Consider the following 25022-nt stretch of genomic DNA (forward strand, 5'->3'; position numbering starts at 1 on the left):
GTGATCAGGGCGTGGTCCGGGTGTTGGACCCCCACCGATCATATACTGATGACCTATCTTGTGGATAAGTCAGTTGTCCGGGGCTGGACAACCACTTTAATCTATTAACATTTAGGTTGAGTACTTTTAAGTGGAGAAGTAATAGGTAATATGGGGGTGGGTCATAGATGTGACTGAAGCTTCTTAAATACTCTGTGCGACTGTTAACCATCCTTCTTACAGGTTACTTGATCATCTTAGAAGATCAGTTTAGAAAGTATAGGTGTGCAAATAGGTTTTAATTCAAGGAAAATAAAAATCTGATTTTCTCTTAGTGAGTGATCGTTACGACTTTCCCACGGAGACAAAAGTTAAGCTGCAAAAAAAAAACACAGGTGATTTCTATTCTAGTAGCACCAGTTATTCACAGCTATCTAATAAACTCCCCCCCCCCCCTAATCATAATGTAATGGTCCGCAAGATCTGTAATATCATACAATAGATTTCAATACAAAAGAACTTTCAGGTTTGTGCATAAAATTGTATAACAACTCCCATCATCAATGAACGTACGCGCAATAGAAACCAATTATGGCTCTAAACAAAAAAAAAAAAGCAATTATCCACGGCTGCGATTCATGAAACAGCGAATGGAATGGTCCCCGTGCAGCGCGTCACAGAGAACTGGAGTGAAACGCGCAATGACGCCGATATCACATGAGGAAATCCCATACACTGTGCTGCCACCATGTGGAATATTTGTGTTACTGCAGGAACACATATGTGACCGACGATAAACGCAACTTTGTGTTTCGCCATGACAAGTCTTTAACGGCGACTAAGGACCGGATAAAACTTCAGAGATATTTAACGTCCGTCCCGGAGCGTACCGCAGGCTGTAAACATTTCTAAACATAAAAAATTCATTAGCAGCTAGAAGAGCCAGGAGTGTTTCATCAGATCGTAAAATTAAAAAAAAAAAAAAAAAAAAAAAAATATATATAAAATTTTTGTTGCCTAAAATCCAAGTCCTTGGAATCAGTCTCATGTACCGTAAGAAGCAGAATTTGGCAGCGACATATTAAATTTGCCAGTGCGCCCCGCGTACACAACCTGGACCAGGACGTGCAGGGTTACTGTCACTCTATATAAAGGTGGAATCCATGGCGTTTGTTTCCTGGTTACTCCGGGCCCGCGCCTCAAACAGCTGCTTGATTAAAGCCGACTTCTCCTGCTCCAGCTGCGTGATGCGGTCGCTCTTGTCCGACACTTCCTGGAAACGGCAAGGAGGAAATATTAATATTTAACAACTTGAATGTATAATGTACACCGTTCATTTCCGATCGTCTGGCATTTTTGTGACTGGGATGCCAGATATCTTCATAAACACACGCGATCAGGACTAAAGGGGTATTCCCATCGCCGACATCTACGGCATAGAGCCGCACATCTCTAGAACAGGTCCTCCCCCCCCCCCCCCCGTCATACCTTCCGGGCTGCGGCCACTGTCTGACAAGGTCACCGGGTTTTCCCAGAAACAGCCGAGCACATTTTGCTATGCTGTTTCCAGGCGCTCAATTACCGAAAGTGACAAACCATTATTAGGGGAAAGCTTTAGATCTAGAGCGCCCGTCTCCAAACAGGTCCAGTGCAGCACAGAGTAGATTTCCTGCCAATCTAACATTATGCTGGATTATCAGATTATATATTCTCATTCTACAGGGACAATCCAGAATATCAGTAGTCCGATAGCTATGGCTTTTCCCTTTCCCAGCATGCTGGGAGTTGTAGTTCTACATCAGCTGGAGACCACTGTACACTCACTTTTGTCAGTAGACGATTCTGTTCCTTCAGCATATTCACGGCTTGCTGCTGTCCGGGTACGAGGGGTGCGGTGGCCACAGAGGAGGATGCCGAGTGTACAGCTGCCTGATGAGGATACGACAGTGTTATACTATGGCCTCCAGATGGCGCCAGAGACACTATCAGCGAGGTATTGTAGAAGTCTAGACCCCAACTACCGATGACTTCACAGAAGAGCTGACACTCCGTTGTCATCCAGCTTTCCCAGACCGCTGAAAAGCAATTCTACTCAGTAATGCAGCGATACTGGTGTAAGGGATGCACTGCTATATCTCTAGGTAGAAGTGACATTCACAGCTCTGGGAATGCTGGGTGCCAATTCCCGCTGGAGCAGTCATGGCAGCCATGTTGCCTCTCACCCAGCTTTCCCAGCAAATTATTCAGATAAGTTTTAGTTATATAAAGAGGACGACTAGAGGATTTAAAGGGGCTTTTCTGAATTCTGATGATCAATATTTATCACCTATCCACAGAATAATCTCTGATTGGTGGGGGTCCGACTGCTGGGAACCCCACCGATCACGATAACGGCCTTAAATTGCCGTTCCTGGGAGTCCCATGTGAATGGAGCGGTACTACGCAGGCTCGGCCACCGCTCCATTCATACCTATGGGGCTGCCAAGGATAGCGCTCAACAGCCCCATAGAAATTAATTTTGTGATGGTCGAGCCTGCGCAGTACCGCTCCATTCACATGGGACTCCCAGGAACGGCAAGGTAAGGCAGTTCTCGTGATCGGTGGGGGTCCCAGTGGTCAGTCCCCCACCGATCAGATATTTATCACTTATCCTGTGGATAGGCGATAGATATTGATTATCAGGAAAGCCCTTTAATTTTTCTTGGCTTAAAGGGGAAATGTCCATTTCGACGTCTCTTACAGAATTCTTGTCCCTTGCGTTTTATGGTCTCACCTTGCACGGAGTCATCAGCTCGCTCAGATACCGATTCACTTCCTGTAGTTTGGGGAGTAGCTGGTTGAGGGGCGTCTGCTGACCCTCGCTGAATGGGTCCTGGTAGAAAAAAAAAAAATTAGGCTGTGAGAAAAAGCAAAAGACAACCAGAAGCGTCTTCACTGCTCAATCTTATCGGGGGAGGGGAGTTGTTATAGCAGCGCTATATGAGAAGTGGGGGTGACCAGCGCTCCTACAGCTGAACCGGAAGAAATACAGCAAAGCATCATGGTCCAGAATACTAGGACTGTCAGCATCAGCATATTAATAGAAGCAGTTCGCGCAACACTTCCCTGTCGAAGGAAAATAAATGCACCGCCAACTGCGGTAGAACCGTAAATATGACTAGATGTCGTGCATCGGAGGCTGGCAGTGCAGTGTATTATGAATATAGAACAGCGCCACCTGTCAAGTTTCTAGGAAATTGCAGGCAGATTACGGCACTCGTCGCCCTGTGATGCCTACCGGTTTCCCCAGGTTCCTCTGCTGTTCCTGCACATTATGGATCTGCTGAAGGTACCAGTCCCGAGCCCTCTCCACCAGCTCCAGTCCCTGCAGCAGCAGATCCTTCTCATGTTCCATCTCCTTCATCCTCTTCAGCTGTAGACAAAGACAGATCCATCACCGACAGAAGAGGGAATAGAATTCTCAGATTTGGGATCCTATGAAATCACATGGGGCACAAGCACCAATGGAGGGAGTAGAAACCTTGTTGCTCGGGCCCCGTGCGACACCTCAGTGCCCAGGACGTGGGTCATCTGGAAACTATGGGCATCGAGCAGCCAAACTTAATCATCATTGTCTACAAGCTCTGCAACTTTCTAATATACTTTTATTTTGATTCTTCACCATTTTCAAAGATTTCTGCTTGCTGTCACTGAATGAAAACGCTTTACATTCAATGGCTAAAAACCTGTTTATAGCTTGTCCTGCCTTTATCTGAGAAGGGGAAACAATTGTATCCAGTCTAGACGGTGCTCTGACTCCGGACTGATACATTGTAGCAAAATACCACGTTGCTTGTGTATTGTCTAGGCGGAATACAATAGTGTCCAATTGTCTGGAAAAACAAGTCTCCTTCTGGATTAAATCTCAATGCCCAAAGAGCTCACTGCTAATATTTGTAAACATGATTCCTTGACCTTCGGGGTCACCTTCGTTTCAACCATTGATGTAGGTGCAGCACTCCCCTCCCCCCACAACTCCATTACAGCGGTTGCAGGAAAGGTGACAACTGCCTTAGCTCCAGTGCTTCATAGGAACATACGGTCACTCACTGCAGGAGGCTTTTGAGTCTTGCAGGGGGATGACTTCCACCTAAAAAAGGGAGGAGGGGGTGATGCCATCCTGAGGGGTGCAAATGATTATTCTGAGCACATAACAGTCTAAATAGCCAACGCAACAGCTCTCTGACAACCCTGCTATAGTGTGGGGAAAAGGTTGTCAGCTACTATTCTGCTCCTGGTCTAAGAAGTTATAGGATCAGTAGGACCACAGAGAGGTGTGCGCATATTGCCAAGCCATGTCAGGTTTTAAAGGGACAGTTGGCGAGATCCGACAACTCTGTTCTCACACCCCTGCAGATGTCAAAGACATCATCAAGAATGGCCAAAGTGATTACAGATCCCCGCCGATCACTGTAACCCAGGAATATAAAGAGCGGAGTAGAGGGAAACTTCTGCAGATTCCAACCAATACTTAACATTTTACATAAAATTACTTGGAATGGTAGGGGAGGTTGTCACCCAGCTTTCTCAGAGTCCTGCATAGCAAATGAAACAGTCTGATCACCTTAGGTGGAGAAACTCGGCTTAAGCATAAAAAGTTAGAAGATAATTTGTCTGGAAAGTATCGTCCCCCGGCCTCCATCCCACCCTGCGGAGCTCATCCGTGCAAGCAGCAGATCTCATACTCCAGGACCCCGCGCCTCGTTTTCTTATATCCCCCGCTCCAGGGGGACGACCAAGTGCCAGGAATTTCTAATGATCATGGAAGAGTCATTCACATGCAAAAAAAAACACCATTCAAGCACAAATTAGCCTTTTCTACCAGCTCCACCCCTAGGCCCCGGCTTGGCAGGGTATCCTGCTGGAAGATGGCCGACTAGTCAGATTTAGGGGGACAGTACACAAGAGGGCAGTGCTGTATCCCTTAAAAGTCACGTCTTGGGGTCATCCTGCAATGGGCATGACGACGTAGCAGAGCTCAAGTAGTCCTATCCCCCCAGACCTTTTCCTAAGAGGACCCTTACCACGGTGTAATCCACTCCATTAGTGATGGTGTGTCGCCGGTGTTCACCTCGGCTGCGCTGGTGCCGGCACTGGTTGGACAGACCTTGACCTGTCGATTCACTGTGCGACTTGCACATCGGCTTCACTTCTTCTCCTGCTGGGGACAAAAGCGATAAGTCAGTCAACTCAAGGAACAGATGCTGCGTTGCCCTGGGTTATCATTACTCCTACATACAACGGGGGGAGATTTAGCAAAACTAGAGCAAGAGAAGGAGCTATAGACCATAGCAACCAATCAGATTGCAGCGCTCATTCTTCAGAAAATGAAAGCTGAAATCTGATTGGTTGTTATGGGCGCCTGCTTCACTTTGCCTTGTAGTGGCCTCCAATTGTTATACTACAACTCTCAATCTACTGAAAATTGTAGTATAACCGGAGGGCCACAGGTTACAGACCAAGTCAGCAGATCCACGATGTATCCGGAGGTAACAGCATGGATCCCATATGGGGAGGGGGACCTCCCCCATAACACAGAGCCTTATTTTCGACCTCAGACATCTGCTTCTAATTTAATATTTCATTACGAGGAGGAAAAATATTCCCCGAACACAAGAGCAGAAATCGTGACGGAGCGCTGAGACGGATATAATACGCGAGGAGTCATCAAGTCAGATTCTTCTCCCGTCTTAAAGGGTTCCTCCAAAGCTCAATCGTCCTTGCGATCAGTGAATGGAAACATTGTTTACATTCAGGGGCTGAAAAACCTGTCCTGATCATGTACAGGTGCAGGGCTCGTTACAGTGAAGAACCAGAATATTAGGCAATTCTCAATTAGAATCACTCTTTACACAGAGCGGAGCAATCCTATAATAGCCCCAAAGGGCTGGCGGAGACTTGCAGTGGTGGGCACAACACACCCCGTACTGAATATGCCAGCAGGGGGTTAGATCTACCCACAGGGAAACATCCCAATACATTAGCAGGGATCAGCAACCTTCAGCACTCCAGCTGTTTGACTACAATTCCCAGCATGCCCTGTTAATCTTTGGCTGAAATATTAAAGCTCTTGGCTTTCATGGCATGCTGGGAGTTGTAGTTTCACCACAGCTGGAGTGTCAAAGATGGCTGACCCCTGAATTAGGGAATAGCTACTTATGCAATTGACTCAATCACGAGAGCAGGTCCAGACCAGAGCAGCAGAACGAAGAAAACCTGAAGTGTGAACAGGGTCTTAGCCTAAGTGGGAGATGTTGGTGTGATGCCGGAGGGGAGTGGGGGGCTTTTTTCCCCGTCACATGGAAGCAATTATACGCTCACTTTCCCGGCTGGCTATGAAATCGCACTTTCACATTCCGGGCTGGAAAAGCACCAAGGTGGTTCCACCCGTCCCCCATAGTCCTACAATCCAGAACAAGGTGGTCCAGGGAACAGTAAACTAAAGTGGAGAACGCCAAAATCTTTAGGAACAAAACTAGAGCCTGACAAATTCAGGAGAAAACTTGTTAATCTTGTATTTGTCCTGAGTTGCCCTTCACTCCAGTCACATCTAAAGCTGCATTCACAATTCTGCTGGTTGCTATTGGAATCAATCACCTACACTTCCCAGAAGACAAATCAGGAAAGGAAACTACTGGAAGACAACAGCTCAGCCACCTGTAGGTAAGTCAATGCAGCCCTGGATGTGACTGGAGTATAAAACATACAACAAAGCAAAGTTCTCTGCTGCACTGCATTCTGGGAGAGTACACGGCCTGGTGTATAGACTACACTTCCCAGAATGCAAACGCCAAAAACAAGCGAGAGATGCTGCAAAACGTCAACTCAGCAGCTTGAAGAATTGTGAATACAGCTCTAGATGTGACTGGAGTATATAAAAAATACAGTACAGAATAAGCAATTTTTTTGTATGATTTTTAGGACAAACTTGGGGGAAAGGGAGAGGCTGGCAGTATACTCCTGTCAGTCACCAGGAGAGGGGGCAGGGCTGGACAAGTTCTCACCTGACCGCCAATATTTGCTTTACACCTCGTCCCTGATCTAGATCGAGGCCAAGAGGACAAGTTGTGGGGTGTGAATTTCCAGCAGCGGCTCTAAGTAAACATTGCAGCATAGCGAGACATGTGGAGCCTTCCTGTGAGCGCAGGGGTCCTCCTAAAGAACCGGTAATGGCGCCCTGAGGTGGGGGTCACAATGGGACGGTTAGTGCGGTGAAAGAACGCAGATGTAATAATTGGTGCTGTTCCTTTAACAAAAACGACTAGTACTACATGGCGACCTCGGCTAATGATCGCTGTGTCGCGCAATGCAAGTAATTAAAATGTACGTGGCCAAATTGCCAACCCGCAGGTCACCACGTCCGCAACACATACACAAGAAATCTAGCGGGTTTGAACTTCGGGTAACTTGTGGGTCGCACCGTGCCCAGATTCACATTCATTACTTTACGATGCAGGCTGAAATCCGCAGTGAAATTCCGCTGCTTCTCCGCAACAGTCAGTGCATGCGGCGGGGGGGGAATTCCGCACCGTAGCCCGATTTCCGCAGTTATTTTCTGCAACGTCTGAACTAAGTTTCCTAAAAATGTATAGAAACAAATGTGAAAAATGGCTGCTGCAGAATTCCACTGCGGACTGTCTGTCACGTGTGAATGTGCCCGAATACCTCTGCAGGAGCGGTCATGGCCACCATATTCGTTGTCACCCAGCTTTCCCAGAAACAGATAGCCGTGATTGTGCCTAGACTGCCCAGATTAGGTACAACTGCAGCAAACTTTTAGCTGTGAGATGTAGAAGGTCTGTGCAGGTTTACAGTCTTTGAGTGTAAACAATAAGTCTTGCCATTCACTTACAGCAAGCAGAGATCCTGCAAACTGAGAGATTGATACAAAGTCTATTAGAAAGTTACATTACGCAATGATTTGACTTAGTTGGTGCAAAACTGAGAAGTCAATGAGGGACCCCCATCTTGTCAGCCCCCTTAGTCCAGTCTAGTAAGGAGTGGGGGGCCCAGTGACCCCCGTAGTATTACCTAGCCTCGGTCTGTCCGCTCCTCTCTCTGGTTCTGCTTTCCTGCAGGTGGGCACGCCGCCTTCACCCCCAGCACTGGTCTTCTCCGAGCAGCGGGCGGGGTGGGTCCCATTGATGTAGCGCACCCCCAGGGGTTGGGGCTTGCAGGTGTACCCCACTTTTCCAGGAACTCTTGGCGCCCCCATCTGGTAGTTCTCTCTGTTCTGAGAGTTGAGCATTGAAGTCCGGAGCCCCAGAACAAAACGCTCGAACGTGAGGTACCCATCTGCGGGTGCCACCTTCCTCAGGCACAGCAGGACCCCGGGGGGCAGCGCTCGGGTGTCCGCCCCCCTCCAGCGGGTCTCTATCTCCTGAATGTGCACGTATCCCCGGCGCTGATCGTCCAGGATGTCAAATAGAGTGCGGAGGCTGTGGAGGAAGGCGCGGGGTAACCCCTGTGTGCTGGGCGCCGGCTCCATGAACCCCGAAACCAGGGAGAACCCGGACACGGCGAGCAAATTGAGGAGACTCAGGCGTGACGTCACAAAGTGTTCCTGCTCGTTGGTTAGAACGCACCTCTTCTCAGCGCTGATTGGTCAGAATACACCTCCGCTCAGCGTTGATTGGCCAGGACGCGCCGGACGTCCAGTTTGATTTTTAGAATGGAAGAGTTGTAATGGTCCTGAGCCGAGAACACGGAGGATCAGTCACTGACGGCACACGCGGACACACATACGGACGTAGTCACAGACGATAATCAGGGGCATACGCAGCAACCATAGGGCCACACAACAAAACTCAGAATAGACCCCACCCCTAATGATGGCTCCGCCTTTATTAAAAGTAAATGTCTACTATATAATATCATTTCTGTACAGAAAGCTCTGGTTTCTAAGATTTGATCAATGCTATAATTGTGACTGCCTGCAGCCACCACTAGAGGGAGCTAACTATACAGATTTATTCAGCTGGTATGACTGTATGCAGTGAGTGGCGACATGAGGAAGCTGCTATGAAAGTGTCTCGAGTGAGCAGTTTAGTGCTGGCCCCTCTATGGTAGGGCCACTGATATGGTAAAGTGAATCTATGGGCAGCAATACACATAAATGATGTTTGGAACAATTGGATTGATTTTCCACAGGGATAATAATTTAGATAGTAGCAGTCCCTCATTTCTTACAGAGAGGCAGTCACGTACACATGGTCGCTCTCCAATATGAGATACGGAAGCGAGCGCGCTCGGCTGTTTCTGTATCCCCCATTCTCACGATCACTTGAACCCCCAACAATCAGAAATGTCGTACCCGAAAGATCTATAATAAAAAAAAACGTTAAAATGACTGCGATGGGAACAAAGTCATGTGACTCAAATTACGCAAAATATCTCAGCTTAAACCATGGGGCCGGCTTGTGTGATTTCAGAAATCACCATCCTGGCATTTACCTGGCGCAGTGACAGCAGGAGGAACCTCTGATCTCCATCATATTGATCACCAGCTCTCCTGCTTCTCCATAAACTGGGTCAGGACTTGGCGAGGATTATCCTGATTTATTCATAGGCTGCAGCTCGTTAAAATCTACTTACAAAATACCTTATTAATGAAGATGACCCTATATATATATAGTGATCAGTACCAGGCCATCTGCAGCCTGCAGGGTCTTTCCAGATATGTCAGACAATCACTTAACTAGTAATTCACAGATATAATGTTATTGTCCTAATCCAATAGGCTGCTGCTATGGGACCCAGTGACAGGGGAGCCCTAGCTCAGGTCACCCCAAGGGCATTGTGGACCTGCATAGTCCCACTCAGCTGTTCCCATACATCCCATAGATGTTACATAGAGTGACTGCACATGACCAACTATTCTGCTGGGAGTGAATACCGACACCCCCATTTGTAGGATCCTTAGGTATCCCAGCAGAACAACCTCAAATCAGACATTTATGGCATACACAATCAATATACTGTAAATCGGGAATTGCTTTAGGCAATTCCCTAATACATTTTGAAAAGTAGCTTCAAGGTGCAGTTTTACTTTAATGATTTGGATTTTTTTCTTGTACTGATCCTGAGTTAAATCCTGTAGTATTATATACCAGAGCTGCACTCACTATTCTGCTGGTGGAGTCACTGTGTACATACATTACTTATCCTGTACTGATCCGGAGTTACATCCTGTATTATACTCCAGAGCTGCACTCACTATTCTGCTGGTGGAGTCACTGTGAACATACATTACATTACTTATCCTGTACTGATCCTGAGTTACATCCTGTATTATACTCCAGAGCTGCACTCAGTATTCTGCTGGTGGAGTCACTGTGTACATACATTACATTACTTATCCTGTACTGATCCTGAGTTACATCCTGTATTATACTCCAGAGCTGCACTCACTATTCTGCTGGTGGAGTCACTGTGTACATACATTACATTACTTATCCTGTACTGATCCTGAGTTACATCCTGTATTATACTCCAGAGCTGCACTCACTATTCTACAGACTTTAAAGATGAAATCTACCATCATTGCCTGTTTTTTCAGTGCCTGCACAGAGCTTGCTGGGCAGTGCCATCTTTACTCCAGAAAAGGGTAGAAAAAACACAAAGCGCACAATAGTGCATGACACTGTGATGGTACACGTGTGAACAAGGTGTTGAATAGTGCTCACCTGGTGCAGTTATGCTGGGAGCATAACATCCAGTGTAGTAGATTCCAGATAGGTAGCCTCCACGGTGTATTGGTGGCAGGATCAAATTGCAGCATAGGACCCGATTTGAGAACTTGGATTGCGAAGTCTCAATAATGAATGGAGGAATAAAGGCAAAAAAGCAAAAAACGGGCGTTTTCCATGCGCTACTGATCGGTATGATCATCCATAACACGTAAATCCAAATTCCCCAAGGGTACCAATGTGGTCGGTAATATAAGGATTTATTGGTACAATATAGAAAATATAAAACACAACTGTTTGACAGCGAACAGTTTCGAAACCGAACCGGTTTCTTCCTCAGGTAGTATATAAATAGATGGGTGGGGTGCCGGTTAAATAACCGAGTGAAAGGTCAATTAAAGGCAAGAACTACCGGGTCGGGTACAGAGATAAAACACCAACTCAAATTACATATCGGAACGTACATATAATCACAACTGATTAAAACAAAGATAAAAAATATAAAACATATATATGTATATATATGTCCAATGAAAGACAATTAGTTTCTATACATTGTGGTTGGAAAGTGTCTAGTTGTTAAAAACATACTATATTGAACGTGATTGAACGCATACATATATCCAAAATTATACACATATATAATTACATTGTTTAAAAATATAATTTAATAGTATATTAAAAACGAAATATTAAAAGGAAAAAATATTTATTAAAAAAGGGGGGAAACTTAAAAAAATGCACTACCATTCTGACCCTTCTGGAATCTATATATGGTTCATTTCCTAGGTGTAATTGTCATTCAAAGGATTTAGCATACAAATGGAGTATCATCTTATTTATCATTTTTTCTGAAGGTTATATTAGAGAATAATCTCTTTTTTTACTCTTTTCATTCTGTTTTTCGATTTTGCTATATAGATTCGTAAAATAGTTTTTATACAAGTTCTATGTGTGTACATATGTGTATATACATTTTTATATATGTTCTTTGCGTAATTATACTGTTTTCGTGGAAATGATAAAAATGGCAATTTTATCATTACACTAATCTTGGTGTTCCTTTCGGAAGATCGAATTTTATGGTTTTTGTTATTAAAAGGAAACAGGTTGTTTTCTTTCAGTACGATCTTTGCCAGTTCTTGAAGAATTTCCTATATATATTTACTTATAACGAATTTCTTATTTGTTTACATATAAAGGGATTCATCCAGAGTAGATTCGTTTCATTAAATTATGATCTCTGTGATTTCATTCAAACCTTCAGCTTTTAGGGTCTTTAATTTATATATCCAATAGATTTCCCTCTTGCACAGTGAATCGTATCTATCCGCTACTCCAGGCTGTGCACAATAATCTGATGTAGAAACAATCTTACTGCCTCTCTGCATTTTAGATCTTCTAAGCTGTGAGGGTGGTGTCTGTCGACACGCTTGCTGACTGTTTCCAATAACAACTAGAAGAATTGTGTCTGCAGCCTCTGGACTATATTATACTAAGATATAATAGGCATCAAATCAATACATTTCCACATGGAATGTAATAGTTCAATATAAAAGATATAATTTCCTGCCGTTTTCTTCTAATTGGTTCTCAGAGCCGCATCTTGAAGTCTTGGAAGTATAATGAGATCATTATGGGAGATGTTGCTAAGGTAACAGGTCATCTCCACAAAAGGCAAGATGGATTAGAGGTCCCTATACCTTGGGGCATTACCGCTCCCGGCTTTTTAAGAGCCTCCGAGGTGGGTCACAGGAGGCAGAGCGGCACCAGTCTGAGCGGAGAATGGGCTACCCGGAGATGAAGGTCCTGGCGTCCTCATCTTATGATGCCAAGACAGTCAGGAAGCTGGGCCAGACCATCCTGCAGCACACCTCGGCCCATGGGATCCCCAACATCTTCCGCTCTCGCCACTGGTTCCGTCGCCTGGTTTGGTTGTTCTTTGTGAGTTTCGCCCTGTGCTGCGCCCTCTGGCAGTGCACCGAGATGGTCATGACCTACTACACCTACCCATCCCACGAAAAGATCATGCTGATCTCCAGCGCCAAGCTCAAGTTCCCCGCCATCACCATCTGCAACTTGAACAGCGTCAAACTGTCCTCCATCAAGAAGAGTTTTGCTATGGCCGCCTCCCTGCAGGTGCGAATTACGCCCGCAGCGGGTCACACGTCAGAGTATCTATGGATGGGTCACCATTGATAATCAGCCGGGTTCATGTATCTGAGTAGAACTGAGAAATGAGGCGCCGGAAAATATGGCGGTCAAAACGTGCGCCATATGTATCAATGCATTATGCTTTACCCTCCCCCATACAATAACTTTTTGCTATTTGCTATTCCTGTGCTGCTGTTTGTGTCTCTGTTTTCATGTGGCTTTTTGCTAGTCATCAGTTGTCCTCTGTAAGGTGCGGGCTGTTGTTCTCTGTTTGCAGCCACCTCTTTTAGCCATAATTTTTCTATTCTAGTCCTCCAAGGTTCCAGACCAGTAGATTTTACAGACTATTGGACCTAGAACATTTCAGGATTCTGGGTTGTAGCCTCCAAGGGACCCCAGGCCCCTCCAAAGAATCTTCCTCTAAAAAATCATTTAAGAGTCATTTTTCATAGATGATAATAATATGTAAACAAGAATGTTCTCCAGCATCTAATATTTCTCACAGCTGAGGGTTTGTTACAATGTATCCAGTCTAGACAATCCTATGCGAGCTTTAGACATTTAACCTGCACTGATACATTGTAACAAACTATCAGGACAAGAGAGAGGTTTGTGCCGCTGATGTGTTTAGCTTACATAAGATTGTCTGGAGTGGATACAATTGTAACAAACCCTCAGCTGTGAGAATTGTTAGGTCTGGACGGGTTTTCAGCCCCCCCAATGTAAAGAAGAATGTTTCCATTCACTAAAAGCAAGCAGTTACGATAAAGATCTCTAACTTTTTTTTTCTTCCTAGGACTCTGGCCTAGAATTGACCCACCGCAGAAATCGCTCACATGTCAATGCGACGTCCGAATATCAAGATGAGAGCGTCCAGTACGCCGGCGCCTTCAACAGATTTGCCTCGGAATTTAACCAGTTACCGGATGAACAGAAGGTAGAGATGGGGCATCAGCTGGAGGACATGCTGATCTTCTGCAACTTCCATGGTCAGGAATGCAACGCCAGGTACGGGATATTTCGTTCAGCAAAACGACGGAAACCGTGGCGGAAATCCGACGGAACCCATTAAAGTCAATGGGCGCCGTTGTTTTTGTCATGTGACGGTTCCAGTTGCTCCGTTTTTTCTTTGTTCTGCTCCTATGACGACACTGAACAGAAAGCCTTGATGCAGATGTGAACAGAGTCTTAGTTATGTAGTGATGCATTCCCTGCTCCTGTATACTCAACCACAGTTCACATTCAGGACTGTAGGAAAGCTGGGTGGTGACCCCCCTGTGGGAGCTGTAATGTAATATGTTACTGAAATCATGGGACTCTCCCCACAGACACTGAACATGGGTGTTCAGGTGGCTAACAGCTATTTCTCTGTTATCAGCCATACATGTAATTACATGGGATGTCAGGCTCTATGGGGCTAGGCTGGCTATGAACGCCCCCTCCCTGGCCCCACCTTGCACACCCGTCCCCTCTGATCTTTTACTGTCCTTTAATCATCTGACGTTTCCCAACTCCTTGTGTCAGAAGTGGCCGGAGATGTTGGGGCGCACCCCACTAATGGCCTCATTATGTAATATTTGCAGCTTCCTGTAATAATAAGCGTCTTCTCCTCGTACAATCCGCTCTTGGGCAGTTCCACCTGCGGGGTGTTTGTGCATAAAGTCTAGTAATAGGCGTGAAATTCGGAAACCATAATGCTGTGCGGCAGAAAACCGCTCTGTTCTTCATTACGTGGGTGACAGGGAGTCAGCGACAAAATGGTTCTACGACTGTCACCCATTGGGTAAAAAACATTGTATGATGAAAAGTTCTGTAACTAATATTCTTCGTGTACCATTTTCTCACTGTTTGCCAAGATTTCTGCTTGCTTTCAATGAATGGAAACATTCTTGTTTACATCCAGATGCTGAAAACCCATGCTGATCTACAGCTGAGGGTTCGGTTTATTGGTATCCAGTCTAGACAATCCGATCCATTTTAACCTGCACTGATACATGGAAGCAAACGTTAAGTACAGGAAAGCGATTTGTGCAGCTGATGTGTCTAGCTCACAGAAAATTGCCTAGATAACATTGTAACAAACTCTCAGCTGTGAAAATTAGTAGATTAGGACAGGCTTTCCGTCTTTGGATATAAAGAAGAGTATGTCTATTCACTGACAGCAAGCATAAATATTGAAAATGGTGAGGAATAGAAATGTAAAGTACATTAGAAAGTTCCAAAACTTCTCATTCTGCAATGATTTAGCTTTATTCACACAAGACTGGATGAAAACTTTAAATCCAGAGACTAAAAACCTAATACTTCTCACAGCTGAAGGTTTGTTACAATGTATCAGTGCAGGTAAAATGTATCAGCCTGTTGAGCTCATAGAGGGTTTTCTGGACTGGATACAATGTATCGGGCTTCTTTATTACTAGGCTGCACCATTTTTGCCGCCTTCTTGTGAGTTTTCCCCTTTTCTTTTAGTTATTTCTCCAGTTTCATCAACTATAAATTTGGAAACTGTTACACGTTCAATTCCCAGAAGCCCACAGATTACCGAGGGACCCCTGTGGGCACCCAGCCCCTCAACATCACCAAAGCAGGGTTTATGTACGGTAAGTACCAGCTCAGAGGAGGCCATTACTATGCCAGACACAGGGTAAATGTTTCTATCTGTTTCTGGAAAAGCTGGGTTAATCTGCTTTGCTTCAAACCTAGTTATGTTACAATATGGGAGCAGGCATGTATCTTTATATAACTGCGCTTATCTGCCTTCAGGATTCCTGGGAAAGCTGAGTGACATCCACAGTGGGAACTGTAATGGCAGCCATATTGGTTGTCACCCAACTTTCCCAGAAACTGATAAAACTAGGCTGATTTGCTGTTTGTAAGTTTCAGAAAGCTGGGTGACTACCCCCGTGCGAGCTGTTGTGGTTTTTGGGTGTCAATCATCAATTAGTTTCCAGGGGGTTTAGCGGCTGTCACTAATGAGCAGGAGATGGCGCTGCCCGGGCTGTGGCAGAGTAATTAGTTATGAGCTGATTATCAGTAATGAGTGGGTGTAGTAATAATGGACAGGTTCTCTATAGCGGCCGCACACACCCTAACACCCGCTTTACTGCCAAAGTTCCTGCTGCACAAGGTTCTGCAATATTCTTCAGCTATAGCGGTACTGCCAGTCTCTGCCACACATGGGTGTGATTAGTGATTGACATATAGTAGTGCCACATTTCATATAAGATTATCTTGGACACTTGCGGGGTTACCCTCATGGGAAGATTGTGTGTGGGGGGGTTCTAAACTCTACTGTCCAGAAAAAGCACCCAAAGGTAGAGTTTCATTTTTTCCCCAAATCTCCATGTGGGGGCTTCAGTGGCTGGGATGGAATGGAGACACTGTAGCTAACACTGGGGGCACTATTGCTGGCATTGTTAGGAAAGTATGATTGTTTGGGGGGCACTGTGGCTAGAACTGTAAGGAGCGCTCTATGACTGTATCTAACACTGTTTAGGGCACTGTACCTGGCGCAAAATGAGGGCACTCTGGCTGTAGGAGGGCACTGTAGTTAACACAATTTGGGGGCACTGTGGTTGGCACTTTAAGGGGACACTGGCTGACATTGTTAGGGCACTGTAGTTAACACTTTTTGGGTCACAATGGCTGGCACTAGGGGGGTGCTGTGGCCTTGGATCTCGCTATAGCTGTTTGGGGGCACTTTCTGGCACTGTAAGTGGGCAATGTGGCTGTCACTGTTAGGGCACTGTTGTTAACGCTGTTTGGGGGCACTGTGACTGGCTCTGTAATGAGTGTGGCTCAGGATAGAATAAATGGGCCGCTGGGTGTGAATCCTCTCTTGCCCACATAAACCTGGTGTCTGATCAGTCTTTGTGTCTGGCAGGTCTGAACCTGGAGCTGTTCATTCAGCAGATTGAGTACGTGAGGGACATATCGCACGCCGCTGGCATCCGCCTGCTCATTCACGATCAGGCCCAGATGCCGTTCCCTGAGGACGAGGGTGTCAATGTCCCACCGGGGGCTGAAACTGATATCGGCATGATGAAGGTAACCAAATGCCTTAAAGGGCCAGTTCCCCAAAATAAATTCACACCTTGGTGACATGTAATACTGTGGTCTGTAACCTGCGGCTCTCCAGCGTGCCCTCAAATTCTGCACTTTTCATGGCATGCTGGGACTTGTAGTTTCACAGCCACTAATCTGTTATCTGACGCCACCTTTTCCGTCCCGTTAATTAAATTAATATATTGGGTAAGTGGCGTTCATAGAAGAAATGTGGCCCCATAGAAAGAACCTTTATTCTGCTGAGTATTGCCAACCAGGATAGTAGGTCCTTACAGTGATGACGGTATTGAGGGAGGGGACTGCCCGCATTAGTGATCTCAGACACATATAAAGCCTGGACAACCCCTTTAATTCAGACCCCCAAATTATTCCAGATCCCTCTAATTACTCCTTCGGAATCAATAAAGTCTATCTTATGTTACTAACCTCTCCTCGCTCATCTTTACCATCTTTGGCTCCGGGCACCAGACTCCTGATGCTTGCCCTTAAAAAATATGGACCTTCGGGACTGTTGGCAACTTCTGTTACTATATAGGGGGTAATAAGCTGGAGGTCCTTTGAAAACAATAAGATGCGTTTCTCACTACTCACCACTAGATGGCACCCTAGCAATAAGCAAACAATACCAGTGATGTATATGATGATGACGATGATCTTATTATTGATCAATGTGATTTTTGTTTTTTGCAGGTTCACATTGACAGGCTGAAATCTCCATACGTGAGCCAGTGCACTGAGGGGGAGGACATCAAGAACTTCTACAAGGACGTGTATGGAGCTGGGTACACACGAGAGGTCAGCTTGTCCTGCTAGATAAGGCGACAGCATGGCAGACGTGTTATACTATGTCGCTCAGCAGATTACCGGTACCAGCTCTGCCACACCATTACCGTCACGTGTGAATTTCCTCGTTGTGTTGTCCGATCTTATGTCAATAAAGCTTTATCAAACCATAATGAAAAGTTCTACAACTTCCTAATATACTTTGCGATTTCATTCCTCACCATTTTCAAGATGTCCGCTTGTTGTCAGTGAATGGAAACATTCCTGTTTACATCCAGAGGTTGAATACAAGCCCTAACTTAATCTTACTCACACAGCTGTAGGTTTGTTACAATATTTCAGTCTAGGTCATCCTATGTGAGCATTTTAAGATGTTGTCTATAGCAGAGGACCCCTATAAAATACAATGTTAAGCTGTCACTCTTTTTGGTCAGCCCCCCTCATGATTTGAGTCACTGCCTGCTCTGACCAAGCTGTCCGTGTTTCTCTGTTGCCCGCAGGCCTGTAAACGGACGTGTGCCCAGCAGAACATCATCGACAACTGTGGCTGTACTCACTGGGAGTTTGCTTGTCCAAAGGAGTTGGGGTACCCCAAGTGTAATCTCAGCAACGCAGTCGTTCGTAAGTCAATTGTATTCCTTTATCATTATGCTATGAAATGTGCTCTCTTCTGCTCTCTGTTATCAGCCATTGCAGGGGAAGAAGCTGACTGTGGGGTTCTTCAAGGGGATGAGTGACAGGAAGTGTGGAAAACTTTATTCCTCTCATGATCACTACTGAACCACCCTCCTCCTGTCTTGTTTTTCATGGGATTGTCCTGCAAAACGGACTTTAAATGGGATGAAGGTTATTCAAATAAACCCCAAACCCCGCCACACCGGGCGCCTATTTCTTTGCCCACAAGCTCCCTGCCACATCAGGCCCTCACATACATGGTCTGTGCTGCGTTGCATATAAAGTTGTGAACCTTGTATGCACTGTGGCACAGAGCTTGTGTGCCGGGGCATGATGTGGTAGGGTGGTCTTGTGTGCCGGGGCATGATGTGGCAGGGTGGTCTTGTGTGCCGGGGCATGATGTGGTAGGGGGGTCTTGTGTGCCAGGGAATGATGTGGCAGGTAGTCTTGTGTGCCGGGGCATGATGTGGTAGGGTGGTCTTGTGTGCCAGGATATGATGTGGCAGGTGGTCTTGTGTGTCGGGGCATGATGTGGCAGGTGGTCTTGTGTGCCAGGATATGTGGCAGGGTGGTCTTGTGTGCCGGGGCATGATGTGGTAGGGTGGTCTTGTGTGCCTGCGCATGATGTGGCAGGGTGGTCTTGTGTGCCTGCGCATGATGTGGTACGGTGGTCTTGTGTGCCAGGGCATGATGTTGCAGGGTGGTCTTGTGTGCCGGGGCATGATGTGGCAGGGTGGTCTTGTGTGCCGGGGCATGATGTGGCAGGGTGGTCTTGTGTGCCTGCGCATGATGTGGCAGGGTGGTCTTGTGTGCCTGCGCATGATGTGGCAGGGTGGTCTTGTGTGCCTGCGCATGATGTGGCAGGGTGGTCTTGTGTGCCTGCGCATGATGTGGTAGGGTGGTCTTGTGTGCCGGGGCATGATGTGGTAGGGTGGTCTTGTGTGCCAGGGGCATGATGTGGCAGGGTGGTCTTGTGTGCCAGGGGCATGATGTGGCAGGGTGGTCTTGTGTGCTGGGCCCTGAAATGAAGAGTAGCGAGGACTAGGCAGTTAATGCCTTATTTTTATGTCTGGTTTAGGGGTCTCATCTAGGGGGTCCATGCCCGGGGGGCGACGACACACAAAAGTTTGGCGTGGAGCCCAGCACGCTGTAGTTACGCCCTTGGTTACTGACCCTTTAATATCGCCACATAAAAGGCTGATCTCTTCAAACATCAGTGTGTGGTCTGAAAGGAATATGTCCAGGCCCTCCAAGGGAAAACCATTCAAGGGGGCTTCTCTAGGGTAACGGGGGGACAGGGGGGGCACTAACCTATAACGAAGTTAAGCTACAACTAAGGGGGTTGGCGACATGTTAAGAATTTGTCGTAGACGCCTCCATTTTCTGCGGCATCGCTGCCCGCGCTGATCATTGCGCTTTTTTCTTCCAGGTGACTGTGTGAAGCTCTATGAATTTAAATTTGCTCATGATGAATTGAACTGCCACTGCCCCCTACAGTGCAAGTAAGTGAACTGTGCCCATCAATCAGCCGTAGTCTCCAACCTGCAGTGATCAACTGTTGTGAAACTACAACTCCCAGCATGCCCTGTCAGCCACAGGTTAATGACAATTTAAAGGAACACTTAAAAATCCCATGGTTACATCTGTTTCTGGAAAAGCTGGGTGACAACTAATATGGCCGCCACTATAGCTCCGATAGGGGTTGTTACACAACTTTTCTACAGTCCTGAATGACAAATCTGTCTAATTATATGATAACATGGTAGAGAGGGTTATATTACTACCACTCAGGGGTCTGAAAAAGCTTGGTGACAACCCCAATAATGGCAACAATGGCAATAAATACTGGGAAACGGAATAATGGTAATAATTCAGTCGTTTCTTAGTTATCTCAACCTTTTGTTTTCATTAGCAGTTGTCACCCAGCTTTCTGCAGACCCTGAATAACATGTAAATATTACACTGCCCCAAGTGTCGGTCTTCACTGTCATTCTTGCATTCTATTCATGAAGCAGGAGGACTAGAGCTATAGGTCCCATCCGGATACCTCTTTAATGATTGCGCAGCCACAGAGCACATGACACCCGTCTAGAATTTCCTGACGGTTTTTCCCGCTGACTCCGCCAGACTGAACTATTTTGCCAATTCTGCTTTTTTGAATCACATGACGGCCCAGAAGTGACAAATCTGTGTCTGCTACTATAATTATACCCAGGAAAACAAGATGTGACGCTGAACAGAAGTGTTTCTGGTTTATCTGTTCCTGGGAAAGCTGGGTGACAGTCAATATGGAAGCAGTAATAGAAGCCATACTTGCCACCCAGCTTTCCCAGAAGCAGATAGAACTATGAAATATGTGAGTGTATATACTAATCTGTATTTCCTTGTAACAGAGAGGAGATCTATGAGCTGACCGTGTCTGGATCCCAGTGGCCGTCCAGTGCTTTTATTGTAAGTGCCATGTATGAGTCCTGGGGGCACAGGACAAGTTGTGTGACGCCCACACCGGGCACGAGTCACATGACACAGTCCACACGCTGCGCCCGTTATGTTCTATAGGAAGCCATTACCAAATCGCAACCTTTTACATCTGGCAGTGACTAGTGGCGACCTGAGGAGCTGCAGCCGAGAACAATGGCAGAGATTTACCATCAGCAAAAATGGCGCAAATTGCAAGAAATTTATCGTAATGACGCACATGGCATGATGTTAGACCGCGCTCTCTTCTTCACGCCAACTTATGATTGCCATACTCTACATCTGTATTTAAAAATGGCGCATGACGTTAATAAATTTGGCGCATTTTAGCACTCGTCTCAGTCACGCCCCTTTTACTAGACACTTTTCAAAACTGCGGACAGAGGCGTAAAAAATGGCTAAAATTTGGCGCACGCCGCGTACACTTTTTTTGCGCAAATTGCATTGTAAATCTCCCCCAATCAGAATGCAGCTTCTGTTTTTCCAGAACAGCTGAACAAATGAAAGCTGCGCTGTAATTGGTTGCTATGGACAACAAGAAAGTTGGGGGGCAGGAGATTGGGGTTTATCACAAACGCCCCTAAAATGATGAGTTTATAATAAAAGGAGCTCAAAACTTATATTTCTATTTCCAGGAGAATTTCTCCAAGGACCTTAAAGAGTGGGGAGGACAAATGAAAGACGTGGCGGACAATCCAGCGCTTATCAGGTACTCCCCTCCCCCCAGGATCACTACTTTATATGATATCAGCCGCTCATCTTATAACGCTGCTGCACTATTATAAGCTGTCAGCTGTTTTAGGGTTAGTGGCCCTTTAAAAACGCTGTCTGATTTTTCTTTTTTCCAGGGATAATTTTGTGAAGGTCGTGGTTTACTTCAGACAGTTAAATTTTGAGCTGATAGAAGAGGAACCATCAATGACGGTGAGGACTAAACCACGTACGCCACGCTATATGACCCTTGTTGGGTGGACTATGGGGCCCCAGGGTGTTGGCACCTGGTTGGAGTTGCTTGGCGATGCATCATTGGGACTCATACTTCTCCCTGTCATATAAGAAATCAAGAGATGGCTTAATGTAATTCTGCAAGAATTTTCGATGCAGCTCTGGAAGTGACTGGAGTATGTGGGAAAATGACTCAACAAAGCTCTGTTGATTTAAATCCCAACCTCTGTTTTGATTGCAGGAAATTAACCTTCTCTCCAACATGGGGGGCTTGGTCGGCCTGTGGGTGGGCTTCTCTGTCTGTACCTTGGCAGAGTTTTTCGAGTTGCTATTGGACGTCATTCTGCTTTTTATTCGGAGCTGCATCAAGACGACGAACAAGGACGGCTACTCCAACCCCTATATGCAGAAGCAGAGCGCCATCTACCTGCAGAAGACCACCAAGCTGTAAAGAGGGGGGAGAGGACCTTGGATTTGGATACTCAGAATGCAGAAATGAATGGCAATGACTACGGTGGATATGATCCCCCCCCCTGCACTCCTGTGTACACAGCCCCACCGCAGGCGAATGTTGTGTATGTAGCCAATAGTGAATGTATAGCCAAGAACAATACAACACATGATGCTAAGGACTCCGCCCTGTATCCATATCATATGGAAAGCTGGGTGACAACCAATATGGCTGCCATAACAGATCTAACAGGGTAGTCACCCAGCTTTCCTAAACTCTCCTACTGTTGTGAAAAAGCTGTTGATGGGAAATTTGGGTCCTACAGGTGTTGCCACCCAACTTTTCCAGACCCCTAAAAGTTTTAGTTATATCGCGATAAGGGATCAGGCATTTGGATCTGGGAAAGATGGCGGACAAACACTATAGCTGTCACCCAGCTTTCCTAGAAACAGATGTAACTTAGAATCTTCTGAACGATCTCAAGGATTTGTATCAATGGAGGATTCATGATCTTGTATTGTTGCATTAGGGAAAGAAAGTATCAATGTCTTCAAGGTGCTCAACATTGTACTAAGTGACAGGTTGGACATCCGTCATGCACAAGGTGACGTTTACACATCAGTGGAAATCATTGGTCACCTGATGACGGGGTTACAATGTGTAGCCCAAACTTTGTGCAGTTTTGTGCATTCCGGCAATTTTTGCGAGACTGTGATAAAGTTGCAGTAAGGTGCACACTCGCTGTAGTTTAATTCTTTCCTATGGGGACACTAAGGGTATGTTCACAAGGCCGTAAACGCCCCGAAAAACGGCTGAAAAAACAGAAGCTGAACGCCTCCAAACATCTGCCCATTGATTTCAAATGGGAAAAACTGCGTTTCGTTCCCACGGGGCGTTTTTATACTGTTAAAAAAAAACGGCACGTAAAAAGAAGTGCAGGTCAATTCTTGAGCCGTTTTTGGAGCCATTTTTCATTGGGTCAATAGAAAAACAGCTCCAAAAACGGCCGGAAAAAACGCATCAAAAAACGTTTGTGGCTTGAAAAGCGGCTGAAAATCAGAGGCGGTTTTCTCTTGAAAAGCTCCGTATTTTACAGCCGTTTTTTTGTTTAGCGTGTGAACATAGCCTGAGACCGCAGCGTTTCTGACCTAGAACCTGCAGGAAATTCCAGAAATTCCAACAAAAAAACCCGCAGGTGCAGCTTATCAGGTGGACCCTCCACTGCGGCAAGCATTGTTTGTACAAAATAAATAAATCTAAAGCTCATCCATACCCCCAGCCGTTGTCATAGCGACACATCCCAATGTTCTCTGTCCACACTGGCCACCTGGGATGACTCTGAAGCCCATGTGACCGCTACAGCCTGTGATTGGCTGCAGCAGTCACGTGGGGTGAAACTTTATCCCAGGAGGCTGCACTCAGAACAGAGGGATACGTCGTTATGACAACGGCTGGGGGTTGCGGCAGAATCGCAGCGTTTCCGCTGCAAAAGTCGCAACGTTTGCTAGTCGTTGCAGATTTTACCTCCATATTGAATTCAGCGGGGGAAAAACCTCAACAAAAACGCAACGATTCCGCAGCATAAATGGCCATTCTGCGGATTTAAAAAAACGCACCGCAGGTCAATTTCTGAACGTTTGCGTTTCAGGTTTTTCCGCAGCAAGAGGCTGAGCTTTGGTCCAAACCTCATCCACGTTGCCGCTACCGTAAACGCTGCGGAATTTCTGCACAGAATTCCGTTACGGATATTCTGTTACCGAAATTCCGCAGCGTTTGCACTACGTGAGAACCCGGCCCTAGACTCGCACAGGAATCCAACTCCACACGAATGTCTCGGCAGTAAATAGATCAATCTACCTGACGTTGTACTAGACTCCATGTTCTTCTCCTCATAGAACGTCCGCACCGGCCATTATTCTGGTCGCTCCTCCCATTTGTTCACTGCCTTGATTATAAATTGAAATAAAGTTATATACACAGTCCTGGTGGTTTGGCGATTGATTTTAGGGCCCCGCAGTAAGACATGGAATGGGACCCTCGCTATACCAGGACCACATCACAGTCCAAGAATGAAACGGTTAAATAAATATGGTTGTTCCCGCCTCTCCCTTCCTGCTCCTCCCCCTAGTGATCACATTGTGGAGTTCCCCTTTAAGTCCCTCTTGTACGTTTCGTAAGTTTGAAGCTCATTTTTGGCTGACAAAACATCTAATGCTGCAAAACATGTTTTCTGGGAGACGCAGACGCCACATTTGTGTCCTGACCGCCACCTGGGCACACACTGGGCGCTCTCAGCAGTGAATGTTTGGACAGTGTGGATGTTGGCAGCGCCCCCGCTCTCTTCACCGCACACGCTGTACCTCAGGCCCGGATACACAAAGACCCCTGTATTCACCAGCGGCGGGGGCGTCAATACTACCGCTCATATTCTAAAGCAAATAGCAAAATAAACTTTATTTATAACGTCGTTCATCCTCCCCCGACGTTGAGCCGTCCTTTACTGTTAGGATGTTAAAATTCTATTCAGATTATTATAGTGATATCTGATTCTAGGAAAGCTGGGTGACAACCAAGATGGCCGCCATTACTGCTCCCACAAGGATTGTCATCCAGCACATGTCTATGTCCAGTGCAGTCACATAACTGGGGCTGATTTGACATTCAAGGCCTGCGGAAAGATGGATGTCAACTTCTGTATTATATGGGGCACTTTGTTGTGGGGGCCCTGTGGCTGGCTGACAATGTTATGGGGCACTGTGACTGGC

At 46.1% G+C, this 25022-nt stretch overlaps 2 protein-coding genes across 5 annotated transcripts; one reads left to right on the forward strand and one right to left on the reverse strand.

The window, feature by feature from the left end:
- Positions 1–259: 259 nt before the first annotated feature.
- On the reverse strand, positions 260–8583 carry SAPCD2 (suppressor APC domain containing 2). Of its 4 annotated transcripts, XR_012850125.1 has the most exons (7): positions 8050–8582; positions 5043–5179; positions 3257–3391; positions 2753–2851; positions 1804–1908; positions 1032–1252; positions 260–355 (listed from the first exon to the last, which is right to left on the reverse strand). XR_012850125.1 is itself a non-coding variant. In XM_075834125.1 (6 exons), exons 1-6 carry the CDS (start codon positions 8504–8506, stop codon positions 1124–1126), a joined length of 1062 nt encoding a protein of 353 aa, XP_075690240.1. In that variant the 5' UTR covers positions 8507–8581; the 3' UTR covers positions 413–1123. The 4 variants fall into 4 exon arrangements, 3 of the variants coding, with proteins under 3 accessions (XP_075690239.1, XP_075690240.1, XP_075690238.1); XM_075834125.1 differs by lacking the exon at positions 260–355 and having other exon boundaries at positions 413–1252; positions 8050–8581; XM_075834123.1 differs by lacking the exon at positions 260–355 and having other exon boundaries at positions 414–1252; positions 5043–5176.
- Positions 8584–9000: 417 nt separating this feature from the next.
- LOC142658943 (epithelial sodium channel subunit gamma-like) lies at positions 9001–24232 on the forward strand. Its single transcript, XM_075834548.1, has 13 exons — positions 9001–9054; positions 12304–12360; positions 12441–12845; positions 13657–13868; positions 15330–15460; positions 16744–16907; positions 17616–17720; positions 18209–18329; positions 19813–19885; positions 20777–20834; positions 21497–21570; positions 21710–21785; positions 22048–24232. The coding sequence occupies exons 1-13, from the start codon at positions 9001–9003 to the stop codon at positions 22255–22257; spliced, it is 1740 nt and encodes a 579-aa protein (XP_075690663.1). The 3' UTR covers positions 22258–24232.
- The last annotated feature ends 790 nt before the right edge of the window (positions 24233–25022 follow it).

The sequence above is a fragment of the Rhinoderma darwinii genome, chromosome 8 (genome assembly GCF_050947455.1).
Source record: "Rhinoderma darwinii isolate aRhiDar2 chromosome 8, aRhiDar2.hap1, whole genome shotgun sequence".
Classification (NCBI taxonomy): domain Eukaryota; kingdom Metazoa; phylum Chordata; class Amphibia; order Anura; family Rhinodermatidae; genus Rhinoderma; species Rhinoderma darwinii.

Coding starts and splice junctions, on each gene's coding strand:
- SAPCD2 (XM_075834125.1), bottom strand. CDS start 8,506: ATGGAGCCGGCGCCCAGCACACAGGGGTTACCCCGCGCCTTCCTCCAC. Junction 5,180..8,049: donor AGCGGACAGACCGAGGCTAG/GTAATACTACGG, acceptor TTTTGTCCCCAG/CAGGAGAAGAAGTGAAGCCG. Junction 1,909..2,752: donor AGCTGATGACTCCGTGCAAG/GTGAGACCATAA, acceptor TATCCTCATCAG/GCAGCTGTACACTCGGCATC.
- LOC142658943 (XM_075834548.1), top strand. CDS start 9,001: ATGACTGTATGCAGTGAGTGGCGACATGAGGAAGCTGCTATGAAAGTG. Junction 12,361..12,440: donor TTATGGGAGATGTTGCTAAG/GTAACAGGTCAT, acceptor CGGCTTTTTAAG/AGCCTCCGAGGTGGGTCACA. Junction 18,330..19,812: donor TCTCAGCAACGCAGTCGTTC/GTAAGTCAATTG, acceptor TTTTTCTTCCAG/GTGACTGTGTGAAGCTCTAT.